General features: G+C 43.9%; 2 protein-coding genes across 4 annotated transcripts in view; one reads left to right on the plus strand and one right to left on the minus strand.

The window, feature by feature from the left end:
- Positions 1 to 1,126, plus strand: part of LOC123746253 (larval cuticle protein 65Ag1) — a 102,124-nt gene extending 100,998 nt beyond the window's left edge. For all 3 annotated transcript variants that reach the window (XM_069314869.1, XM_069314870.1, XM_069314868.1), the window contains exon 3: positions 305 to 1,126. In XM_069314869.1, coding sequence (XP_069170970.1) covers positions 305 to 728 — 424 coding nt within the window. In that variant the 3' untranslated portion in view covers positions 729 to 1,126. The remainder of the gene's footprint in view (positions 1 to 304) is intronic.
- A 5,930-nt stretch (positions 1,127 to 7,056) lies between these two features.
- On the minus strand, positions 7,057 to 8,775 carry LOC138357913 (A-kinase anchor protein 5-like). Its single transcript, XM_069315088.1, has one exon. The coding sequence runs from the start codon at positions 8,773 to 8,775 to the stop codon at positions 7,057 to 7,059; it is 1,719 nt and encodes a 572-aa protein (XP_069171189.1).
- Positions 8,776 to 12,595: the final 3,820 nt, after the last annotated feature.

Here is a 12,595-nt window from a genome sequence, read left to right on the forward strand (position 1 = left end):
ATCATGCCAGCATCCTCAGACTCCCCCCAGATATCTGCCAGCTCCAAGGTTTCTTCCATCGATGTATTACATCATTTTGAATTAACTGTGTAAGTCACCTCAAGTCACCCCCTTCAGAAATCTGCTCAAAACCAGGTAGAACATCAATTTTATATCAAATAACGGCGTGGGTGATTTGATTCACACGAATCATCGGAGATTCGAGGACAGCGAAATCGCAATTTTTGTGGCCCCATGTCCGAATCTCCGACGATCCAAGTGATTGAATTTTTTAGTTTAACATGACCCTGCTGTTCTTCGGCAGGTTCTTGTACCACGTGGGCGATAGCGAGCGACAGGAGGAACGCAATGACGAGGGGGAAGTTCGCGGCCAGTACGCCTTTGTAGCTCCCGAAGGAGACGAATACCATTTCAAGTACGACGCTGACAAGGACGGCTACCGCGTCGAGAGCGAGGCCTTGCCGGAAGCCCCCGAGGACACCGAGGACGTCAAGAGAGCCAAGGAAGCCTTCTTTCTGGCCTACAAGAAGGCCCTCGAACTCGCCGAAGGAGATGACTACGAGTACTCAGAGGAGAGCCACGAGTCCAACGAGGAGGAGTCTAGCGAGGAGTCGGACGAGGACGACGAGGAATCAGGCGAGGACGAGGACGAGGACAGCCATCAGAGACTCTTCCAAGGGACTACGAACTTCGAGACACGCTTCCCATACCCATACATTACCAAGTAAATCTCCAGTTAAAGGAACCGAACCTCAGGACTTATCCAATCTGATCATACCTATATAGTCTGTCCAGCATCCTCCTAGCCAGCCGTTTTCCAATCTCCTAGCCAGCCGTTCTCCAATCTCCTAGCTAGCCCCTCGCCAATCTCCTAGCCAGCCATATTTCTTTACAATTGAATATCGAATAAACGAAAAGATTTTCCCGTTTTCCTTCAGAGACAATACCTGACTTTAGGTAAAAGTTATGGGTAAAATCTCTGAACTATTTTCTTATTATATATTTATAGAGAAATATTTATTTATAAAATTATATTAGAAACTGCCATGACTGTTGTATGAATGTGTTTGAGTGCGTGAATGAGGAATGTATAATAATATTGCTTTTGTAATAAATATAAATGTTATACGTGTTGTTTTAATTGTTTTCTTTGGTGGGTTAATTATTCATAGAAAATGTATAAAGAGATAAACTTACTCAAACATCGACACTAGTATATTCACGTCGCACACACACACATACTCACACGCACACGCACACACACACACACACACACACACACACACACACACACACACACACACACACACACACACACACACATACTCACACGCACACGCACACACACACACACACACACACACACACACACACACACACACACACACACACACACACACACACACACACACACACACACACACACATACACACACACATCGTGCCTAACAAACCTTCTGGAATTCTATGATAAAATAACGAGGATAAGACAGGACAGAGATGGTTGGGCAGACTGCATATTTCTGGACTGCCAAAAAGCCTTTGATACAGTACCGCACATGAGACTGCTGTTCAAGCTCGAGAGGCAGGCGGGGGTGGGGGGAAAGGTCCTAGAATGGATAAGGAACTACCTAACAGGAAGGAGCCAAAGAGTTACGGTAAGGGGCGAGAAGTCGGACTGGCGAACAGTAACAAGTGGAGTACCACAAGGATCGGTGCTGGGACCAATTCTATTTCTTGTATATGTCAACGACATGTTTACAGGCGTAGAGTCCTACATGTCGATGTTTGCGGATGATGCAAAGTTGATGAGAAGAGTTGTGACAGATGAGGATTGCAGGATCCTCCAAGAGGACCTGAACAGATTGCAGAGATGGTCAGAGAAATGGCTACTAGAATTCAACACGAGCAAATGTAAAGTTATGGAAATGGGACTAGGAGATAGGAGACCAAAGGGACAGTACACAATGAAGGGGAACAGCCTACCTGTAACGACGCGTGAAAGAGACCTGGGGGTGGACGTAACACCTAATCTATCTCCTGAGGCACATATTAATAGGATAACGACAGCAGCGTACTCTACACTGGCAAAAGTTAGAACATCATTCAGAAACCTAAGTAAGGAGGCATTTAGGGCGCTTTACACTGCCTACGTAAGGCCAGTCTTAGAGTATGCCGCCTCATCATGGAGTCCCCATCTGAAGAAGCATATAATGAAACTGGAAAAGGTTCAGAGGTTTGCAACGAGACTCGTCCCAGAGCTACGAGGGATGGGGTATGAAGAGCGCCTGAGGGAACTGTGCCTTACGACACTAGAAAGAAGAAGGGAGAGGGGGGACATGATAGGAACGTATAAGATACTCAGAGGAATTGACAGAGTGGACATAGACGAAATGTTCACACGGAATAGTAACAGAACGAGAGGACATGGATGGAAGCTTGAAACTCAGATGAGTCACAGAGATGTAAGGAAGTTTTCTTTTAGCGTGAGAGTAGTGGGGAAATGGAATGCACTTCAGGAACAGGTTGTGGAAGCAAATACTATTCATAATTTTAAAACCAGGTATGATAGGGAAATGGGACAGGAGTCATTGCTGTAAACAACCGATGCTCGAAAGGCGGGATCCAAGAGTCAATGCTCGATCCTGCAAGCACATATAGGTGAGTACATATAGGTGAGTACACACACACACACACACACACACACACACACACACACACACACACACACACACACACACTGAATAATTTATTCAGGGTGTGTATATACCTGTGTATATATTTATAAGGGAGGATATATAGTGTGTATATATTTATAAGGGAGGATTTAACCCTGTTCACTCCTGATCTTGAAGACAACAGATGAGACAAGTGTCTTTAGCGGTGACTGACGTCAGGTAGTCAGTTTCTAAGCCTTAGACGTCACTTAGACTTCCCGTAGACGTCTCTAGTGGTGACTGACGTCAGGTAGTCAGTTTCTAAGCCTTAGACGTCACTTAGACGTCCCGTAGACGTCCCGTAGACGTCTCTAGTGGTGACTGACGTCAGGTAGTCAGTTTCTAAGCCTTAGACGTCACTTAGACGTCCCGTAGACGTCTCTAGTGGTGACTGACGTCAAGTAGTCAGTTTCTAAGCCTTAGACGTCACTTAGATGTCCCGTAGACGTCTCTAGTGGTGACTGACGTCAGGTAGTTAGTTTCTAAGCCTTAGACGTCACTAAGATGTCCCGTAGACGAGTCGTCATAGACGCTACGAGTTTATTTAATATGCGAGTGAGAGAAAAGTAGTCATTACTAGACAGACTTTTGCTATATGTGACGGTATTACGTTATATTTTCCTATTATGTCAGTGATTTTTATATATTTTTTAGCTAAAACTTAAAATCAAATTCTTATAATATATGTAGATGTTTTTTTATGTATTCTCTGAATTAGCTCTAGCTCTTTATGCCCAATCGTTATCCTAATAATAAATAAAATAGTTTATGATCTAAAACATTCTTTATCAGTAAATCAAAGAAAATGAGAAAACCTGCCAAGAAACATAAAAAACATATTGCATCTACTTCTTAAACCAATTAATCAACAAAACATTCCGATGTTGCTTTTGAAATACGCAAACAGCATTTTGGTTAAATATGGACTGAAAAAAATAAGAGAATAAGGGGACATAAGAGGTGAATATTAGTGGGGAAAAATGACGAAGCGGCAACTCAAAGGCAACTCCAGTGGTGCGCATGCGCATGGCAGTTTAAATCTAACGGTTGCCGGTTCTTTGAACTGGAGGCTTCATTACTCAGTGTGTCTTGGTCCAGTGTGGAAGCAGCAGCCTCGGTGGTGGAGCTAAGTGAGGAGAATAGTGTTGTTTTCCAGAATTTCAATATTTTTCTAATTTTTTTTCTTATGAAATGATAAAGCTATCCATTTCACTATGTATGAGTTAATGTTTTTCAATTTGCGTTAAAACTAATGTAGATATATGACCAAACCTAACCTAACCTAACCTAACCTAACCTAACCTAACCTAACACAACTAAGTCAATACATTATGTTCTTAATATAATATAATAATAATAATTCAAGTAAACTAAATGGAAACAATTTATTGCAAATAAAGAAAATCACTCGGCCTATTAGGCAAATCGGGCCTTGCATAGTAGGCTGAGAAGTGCGTTCTGGCTACTAGGTACGCAACCCGTTCTCGCAAATTCGTAAAGTCAATATTGACTTATTAACTACGTGCATAGGTGATATACTAAACATAATAGATACCCTTAAAAAGATTCATAGAAAACACCGACCTTACCTAACCTTGTTAGTATCTTAAGATAAACATCTTATTGCTTCGTAATTACAATTATTACTTAACCTATACCTATTATAGGTTAGGTAATAATTGTAATTACGAAGCAATAAGATGCTTATCTTAACATACTAAGTAGGTTAGGTAAGGTCGGTGTTTTCTATGAATCTTTTTAAGGGTATCTATTATGTTAAGTATGTCACCTATGCACATATTTAATAAGTCAATATTGACTTTACGAATTTGCGAGAACGGGTTGAGGTACGACATATATATATATATATATATATATATATATATATATATATATATATATATATATATATATATATATATATATATATATATATATATAATCTTATGGTAATATATACATCTGGTTATATTCTTTTATGGTGAGGTGATTAGGTAACATATGGATGAATGGCATTACATTGCGGATATTAATAAGGTATTAAATGTACCAACACAGAGTGTGACATATTGGCAACTTATGTTCATCTGGCTGCTTCCGTTCCTGTTACAGGGTCTTTCAGTCCAGCTTCTGCGTTGGTCCGGGGTCTTGAAGTGGGTAGAGTGTAACTGTATGTTAACTGGTTATTGAAATTGAAATTGAAATATGTTTATTGAGGTAAAATACACACAAAGGGATGAGGTAGCTCAAGCTATTCTCACCCCGTTCAGTACATCGTGTTAATACATACATAGACACACATCACAAACAATAAACATATTACCAAACATTCTGAGAGATAAACATATACATTTCCTTCTTTACACAAGTAAACTGGTTATTGATGGCTGGTCTAGATTTCTTAATGTGCTTCACTGATGTCTAATCTTCTATTGTCATTGTATCTATCAATTATTTCAGTGTTGTTTGTGAAAATATTCCTGGTGATTGTTTCGTTGTGTGTGGTGATTGTATGTTCCTTGATGGAGTAGTGTTGTTTGTGCATTGTTAATGGCCTAGATAGAGAGAGACGTTGTTGACCAGACCACACACAAGAAGGTGAAGGGACGACGACGTTTCCGTCCGTCCTGGACCATTCTCAAGTCGATTGTGAATGTTGTCAGACGTTGAGAGAATGTGAATGAGAGACGTTGTTGTCTTGCCTATATATTGAGATCATTGGGGCTGACAACCCCCAAGTGGGCACCTGAAGACGTAAACAACCTTGGTCTCTTTCCAAGACGTTTTTCTTGGTGTTGGGAATAAATAGTCGGGATTATTAATTAGCGCTAACCTGCTAATGAAAAATTCTCCCTACTTTACACCCCCACAGGACTATATTCCTCCAGCTTTTACACCAAACTTTTGTGGGTTCGGATCTTTATTCGAGCGTTTATGAATCGTGTTGATATTCCCAAATGGTTCTGCTCCTAACTTGAATACCTGGTTGATGCCTGGTTGATGGGGTTCTGGGAGTTCTTCTACTCCCCAAGCCCGGCCCGAGGCCAGGCTTGACTTGTGAGTCAAGATCGTACCTCGATCAAGAATGTACCAAGATCAATGTACCAAGATCAATGTACCAAGATCAATGTACTAAGATCAATGTACCAAGATCAATGTACTAAGATCAATGAACTAAGATCAATGTACCAAGATCAATGTACCAAGATCAATGTACCAAGATCAAGAATACCTCGATCCTGTAACCCGTTTGTTCTACGTCTCACCATCGAGTTAAGACTGAGACACACGAGTCTCCCTAGGGAAGATCCCAGCTGCAAGATATCACAGCCTGGCTTCCAGGTCGTGTTGTGATCCTCCTCAGAGAGTTTCTCCAGTAGTGTCTTGAACCATCCATTACTGTGACGGCCTGAACGACAAGACCTAACCCAAGTGGAACCTCACTAAGGGGTCGATACAGCTGTGGGATAATAGTCCATTACCACAATCGACTTGAGAATGGTCCAGGGCGGACTGAAACGTCGTCGTCCCTTCACCTTCTAGTGTGTGGTTCGGTCAACATTTTTCAACCACGTTATTGTGACTCTTCATATGCTTAAATCCCATCACCTTGGTGGCCTAATTTCGTGTATTGATGTAGGGAGCCGGTCGGCCGAGCGGACAGCACACTGGACTTGTGATCCTGTGGTCCTGGGTTCGATCCCAGGCGCCGGCGAGAAACAATGGGCAAAGTTTCTTTCACCCTATGCCCCTGTTACCTAGCAGTAAAATAGGTACCTGGGTGTTAGTCAGCTGTCACGGGCTGCTTCCTGGGGGTGGAGGCCTGGTCGAGGACCGGGCCGCGGGGACACTAAAGCCCGAAATCTTCTCAAGATAACCTCTCAAGATAACGGGTCTCAGGTCGCTGCTAGCCGTGACGCCCAGGTTTCTTACACTGTGATCTACTCTTCACTGTATGAATGATGGTTATCTTGAGATGATTTCGGGGCTTTAGTGTCCCCGCGGCCCGGTCCTCGACCAGGCCTCCACCCCCAGGAAGCAGCCCGTGACAGCTGACTAACACCCAGGTTCCTATTTACTGCTAGGTAACAGGGGCATAGGGTGAAAGAAACTTTGGCCCATTTGTTTCTGCCTCGTGCGGGAATCGAACCCGCGCCGCAGAATTACGAGTCCTGCGCGCTATCCACCAGGCTACGAGGCCCCCCTGATGATATAGATCATCACTGTATTTCCCCCTAGGCCGAGGAAGATGTATTTATCAATGTTAAAATCCATTTGCCTTTTATCAGCTCATCACTGATACTTTAACATGTGTCTTTTGAAGTCTTTGATTGCTTCCTTAGTGTTGCTTGCAAGCTTGTTTGATATTAGTAGGTTCTCCAGTATCCAGGTCTTTGTTGGAGATTACGAAAAAGTAGAAAGCCCAGGAGTACTCTATTAGTACATCCATCAGAGCCTTCACTAGTACATCCATCAGAACCTCCACTAGTACACCCATCAGAGCCTCCACTAGTACATCCATCAGAACCTCCACTAGTACACCCATCAGAGCCTCCACCAGTACACCCATCAGAGCCTCCACCAGTACATCCATCAAAGCCTCCACCAGTACATCCATCAGAGCCTTCACTAGTACATCCATCAGAGCCTCCACTAGTACACCCATCAGAGCCTCCACCAGTACATCCATCAAAGCCTCCACCAGTACATCCATCAGAGCCTTCACTAGTACATCCATCAGAGCCTCCACCAGTACACCCATCAGAGCCTCCACCAGTACATCCATCAAAGCCTCCACTAGTACATCCATCAGAGCCTTCACTAGTACATCCATCAGAGCCTCCACCAGTACACCCATCAGAGCCTCCACCAGTACATCCATCAGAGCCTCCACTAGTACACCCATCAGAGCCTCCACCAGTACACCCATCAGAGCCTCCACTAGTACATCCATCAGAGCCTCCACCAGTACATCCATCAGAGCCTCCACCAGTACATCCATCAGAGCCTCCACTAGTACACCCATCAGAGCCTCCACTAGTACATCCATCAGAGCCTCCACTAGTACATCCATCAGAGCCTCCACCAGTACACCCATCAGAGCCTTCACTAGTACATCCATCAGAGCCTCCACTAGTACACCCATCAGAGCCTTCACTAGTACATCCATCAGAGCCTCCACTAGTACATCCATCAGAGCCTTCACTAGTACATCCATCAGAGCCTCCACCAGTACACCCATCAGAGCCTCCACCAGTACATCCATCAGAGCCTCCACTAGTACATCCATCAGAGCCTCCACTAGTACATCCATCAGAGCCTTCACTAGTACATCCATCAGAGCCTCCACTAGTACACCCATCAGAGCCTTCACTAGTACATCCATCAGAGCCTCCACTAGTACATCCATCAGAGCCTTCACTAGTACATCCATCAGAGCCTCCACTAGTACACCCATCAGAGCCTCCACTAGTACATCCATCAGAGCCTCCACTAGTACACCCATCAGAGCCTCCACTAGTACATCCATCAGAGCCTCCACTAGTACATCCATCAGAGCCTCCACTAGTACACCCATCAGAGCCTCCACTAGTACACCCATCAGAGCCTCCACTAGTACACCCATCAGAGCCTCCACTAGTACACCCATCAGAGCCTCCACCAGTACACCCATCAGAGCCTCCACTAGTACACCCATCAGAGCCTCCACCAGTACACCCATCAGAGCCTTCACTAGTACATCCGTCAGAGCCTCCACCAGTACACCCATCAGAGCCTCCACCAGTACACCCATCAGAGCCTCCACTAGTACATCCATCAGAGCCTCCACCAGTACATCCATCAGAGCCTCCACCAGTACATCCATCAGAGCCTCCACTAGTACATCCATCAGAGCCTCCACCAGTACACCCATCAGAGCCTCCACCAGTACATCCATCAGAGCCTCCACCAGTACATCCATCAGAGCCTCCACCAGTACACCCATCAGAGCCTCCACCAGTACATCCATCAGAGCCTCCACCAGTACACCCATCAGAGCCTCCACTAGTACATCCATCAGAGCCTCCAACTAGATGGAGTACATCCATCTACTCAGATTTCATTTCAACAAAAAGGACATCTTCTAACCTTCTGGTATTTCTCATGCCATGCCCTGAATTAGTTTAATATATTTTCCTCCGACGTCATGCATTTCGACCTTTCTTAGTAGCCACTCATGCAAAACGGTGTCGAAGACATTACTGAGGTCCGGGTTAACAATGTCACATTTACTGTTCTTGTCAAGCGCCTCGAATTGGCTTGAATAACAAGACGATCCCATCTCAATCGATGAGATGGGATCGACCCCTTTCTGAACCCCACTGTTGGGTGTCTCTTATCAACCTGTACTTTTTTGATCGAGTCTGTAATTATTGGTTCCAGGAACTTTCCAACGATTGATGTCAAGATGAAATGATCGTAGATTGATTGAGGACCTGGAATGGTCCAGGACGGACCGAAACGTCGTCGTCCCTTCAACTTCTAGTGTGTGTCGACAATCGACTTGAGAATGGTCCAGGACGGACCGAAACGTCGTCGTCCCTTCAACTTCTAGTGTGTGTCGACAATCGACTTGAGAATGGTCCAGGACGGACCGAAACGTCGTCGTCCCTTCACCTTCTAGTGTGTGGTCTGGTCAACATACTTCAGCCACGTTATTGTGACTCATCGCCTGCACATGAAATGATCGTAGATTGAAGATAGAGTTCAATCCCCCACTTCGTGAATATGGGAACTACATTGGCAGCCCTCCAGGCTGCAGGGACAACACCAGGTTCGATTGATTTTTTTTTTCAATATACTTTTTTTATGGGACCCACTGAGCTCCTTGTATTCTTTCACGGATTTCTTGAATACCTCATCAGGACCTGGGGATTTATTTGGATTAAACCTCTCAATCTGCTTTATTACATCTTTTTGTTAATCTATATATTAACAAAAATGAGTGTCTTAGTAAATTATTTGATTAACAAGAAGGATTAACCAGGATAATGAATAGATTAACAAGAGTTGTGTGAATAGATTAACGAGAGTTGTGTGAATAGATTAACAAGAGTTGTGTGAATAGATTAACAAGAGTTGTGTGTATAGATTAACAAGAATTGTGTGCTTTCATTAACATTTTTTGGCAGAGTGCTGCTTCATTGAGTAAAATTGTTTAGGTCATCCTTTATGAAGACTGATATTACAAAATAGTTAAGTATCTATTTATCTATTAAACATTTCCTCCTCCCCATCTGCTAGTTAACCGGAGATTTTTTTTCAGCGGCCCTGTTCTTTCCACGACCTTGACTTCTTACATTCTTGGACTTATTCTTTAAGACTGAACTTCGCCTCTTTGGATATCCTTTGCAAAATTCCTCTGTCTTTTCTAATTATTTGATACCTTTTGTTTTATTAATTTGTCGTACAGATCTATTAGGTGGGATCCTGTACTTTACGTCAGCTGAATTAACAAGCATATTTGTCTATCTTGTCTAAGAACATTTCTCTATCGTCAAAGGGGCGGCCGACCCATAAGGGTCGTTCCTCCATTACCTTACCTTGAAAGGATACCTGGAGTTGGTTTCGGGGCTTAGCATCCCCGCGGTCCGGTCCTCGCCCAGGCCTCCTCGTTGCTGGACTGGTCAACCAGGCTGTTAGATGCAGCTGTTCGCAGCCTGACGTCACAGCCTGGTTGATCAGGTCCTGGTCAATATCTGCATTTACTCAAATATAAATTCATTTTATTATATATTAGAATTGTGTGTGTTAGGCCTAGCTTAGGCTAGGTTAGGTTAGAGTTAGGATAGGTTAGGGGGCTTAGGTTCTGAGGGCTATTATTTGCATTTGAAGTAATGGTGAGGCATTTATTGCCTCATTATTTATTGTAAATGGTGAGGCATTTATTGAGGTGCGATTCGTACACACAACGACGATAAGCGAAGCCGTTTGTGAGAGGTTTGGGAGTCGTCAGTTGAGAGTCGTTTGTACAGTGTTTTTTATTTACAAATAGAGGGTTTGACAGCTGCTACGAGACTGCCCCCATGTCTACGACATGTCTCCCCATGTCTACGAGACTCCCCTAGGCCAAGGGGACATAGCCAAGTCAGTCAGATATGCCAGAGTGCACATCGAACCCTTTAAAGGCTAAAATTAGAGCACCATAAATACTGCAATCGCCTTTTTTTGCTGACAGCCAAGTCATGGCTCCCTACAGCCCTCTCCGCTGATTGGTCCAGGGCCCCTTACAGCCATCACCGCTGATTGGTCGAGGCTCCTGATCACGTCACGAAGGTGGGCTGAACCTTGGGTCTCTGATTCGTGCTTCGAACGAGTCAGGCAGCTTCGATACATAGCAACAAAAACCTTACCTCTAACCTTTACACAAAATTCCACTGAGAGTGTCCATTCATGGATCTTTTTTTCCCAAGATCAGGTGCCAACTGCGAGAGTTTAACTGATCCTAATATTCAGGCTAGGATAAGACGCCGATAAAATAGGCAAAAATATAACGATAAACAAGAAATTGCATGACGAAATGACGCCAAAAAGTAATGAATTGCATTACGGTACATAACCAAGTTCTTAACGAAAGGACGAAATGAATAACGAAGCCCTTAACGAAACTGACGAAATGCATAACGAAGCAAACAACGAATAACGAGAAAATGAACGAATCGACTGAACAACGCAATAAACCAGACTAATGTTCACAATACTAACGAATAGTTCAAAAGACCAGTTAGGTAAGGGAAGGTGGGGTCAGCCAGTCCCGAAAAAGGTCATAAAAGTTTCAAATTCACTCACAGAAATAAATCTCTCGTGAGAAGGGTTAACATAGAGTGTGTAGCGAAGCCGCTAAAGGTCGCACAAGGAGAGCAGAGAGGGTGTTGTTAGCCGTGACCCCGAAATGCCTTACATGGTTTCTTGATCCCTTTCTGTAAAGGAGGATATTCAGATGACAAGAAACAGATTATCTAATTCCCAGATGTGCAATGTTCGGGGTTGATTGTGACTAGCCAGGCTGTGGTGGGTGGGTGGGTTGGTGCGTGATTGAATGAGTGTATGGGGATACGTTGATGAGATGGATAGGTGAATAGGGATGTTTTGGATGAGTGGATGGATGAATGAGGGCGCTGCTAATGTGGTTGTATCCGCGAATGGATGGATTGTTGGTCGGTTGTAATTCCGGTTGATTGATTGGCTGCATGGGTATTATGGTGACCTGGAGTGGATGACCATGTAGTCATCCAATTAGGTGGATGACTGCATGGCTTGGTGGCTAGCCGGGCTAGCTAACTCATTGGCTGACAAACTGACTGAATGATTCATTGACTGGTAGACTAACCGGCTGACTAACTGCCTCTAGTTAATTGGATGATTAACTGATTGGCCAGAAAGCTAACTGACTGACCAGCCTATCCTCTCGAGCGTTCCCAACGTCACTAATCCAATGCACTAAATCCCCGAACCTAACCTAACATTAGACCTACAAATAGAAAACGGAACATCACGTCAATTTTTTCTATGAGCTTCCATATCATTTTCAGAACATCAGTTTTGCTGGCGTTAGAGGAAATACGATGAAATACGTCGAAAATACGATGTTCGAGGGTTAAGCTGACATACAGAAGGTCACAGAATCAGGCGCTGTGTACAATCCTTCAGGTAGGTCACTCGGACAACTGATGACCTTTCGGGGATGTAAGATTATCTGAAATCTTCCTGTAAAACTCCTTGTTAGACGATTATTTATTGCCTGGATTAGGGTGAGAGATGGAGAGGGAGGAGGAGTGGCTCAGGGAGTAGGGTGAAGGTATGTTTTGAGAGTGAGGGTGAATGTGGGGGTAGGGAGG

This window comes from Procambarus clarkii, chromosome 80, assembly GCF_040958095.1.
Source record: "Procambarus clarkii isolate CNS0578487 chromosome 80, FALCON_Pclarkii_2.0, whole genome shotgun sequence".
Classification (NCBI taxonomy): domain Eukaryota; kingdom Metazoa; phylum Arthropoda; class Malacostraca; order Decapoda; family Cambaridae; genus Procambarus; species Procambarus clarkii.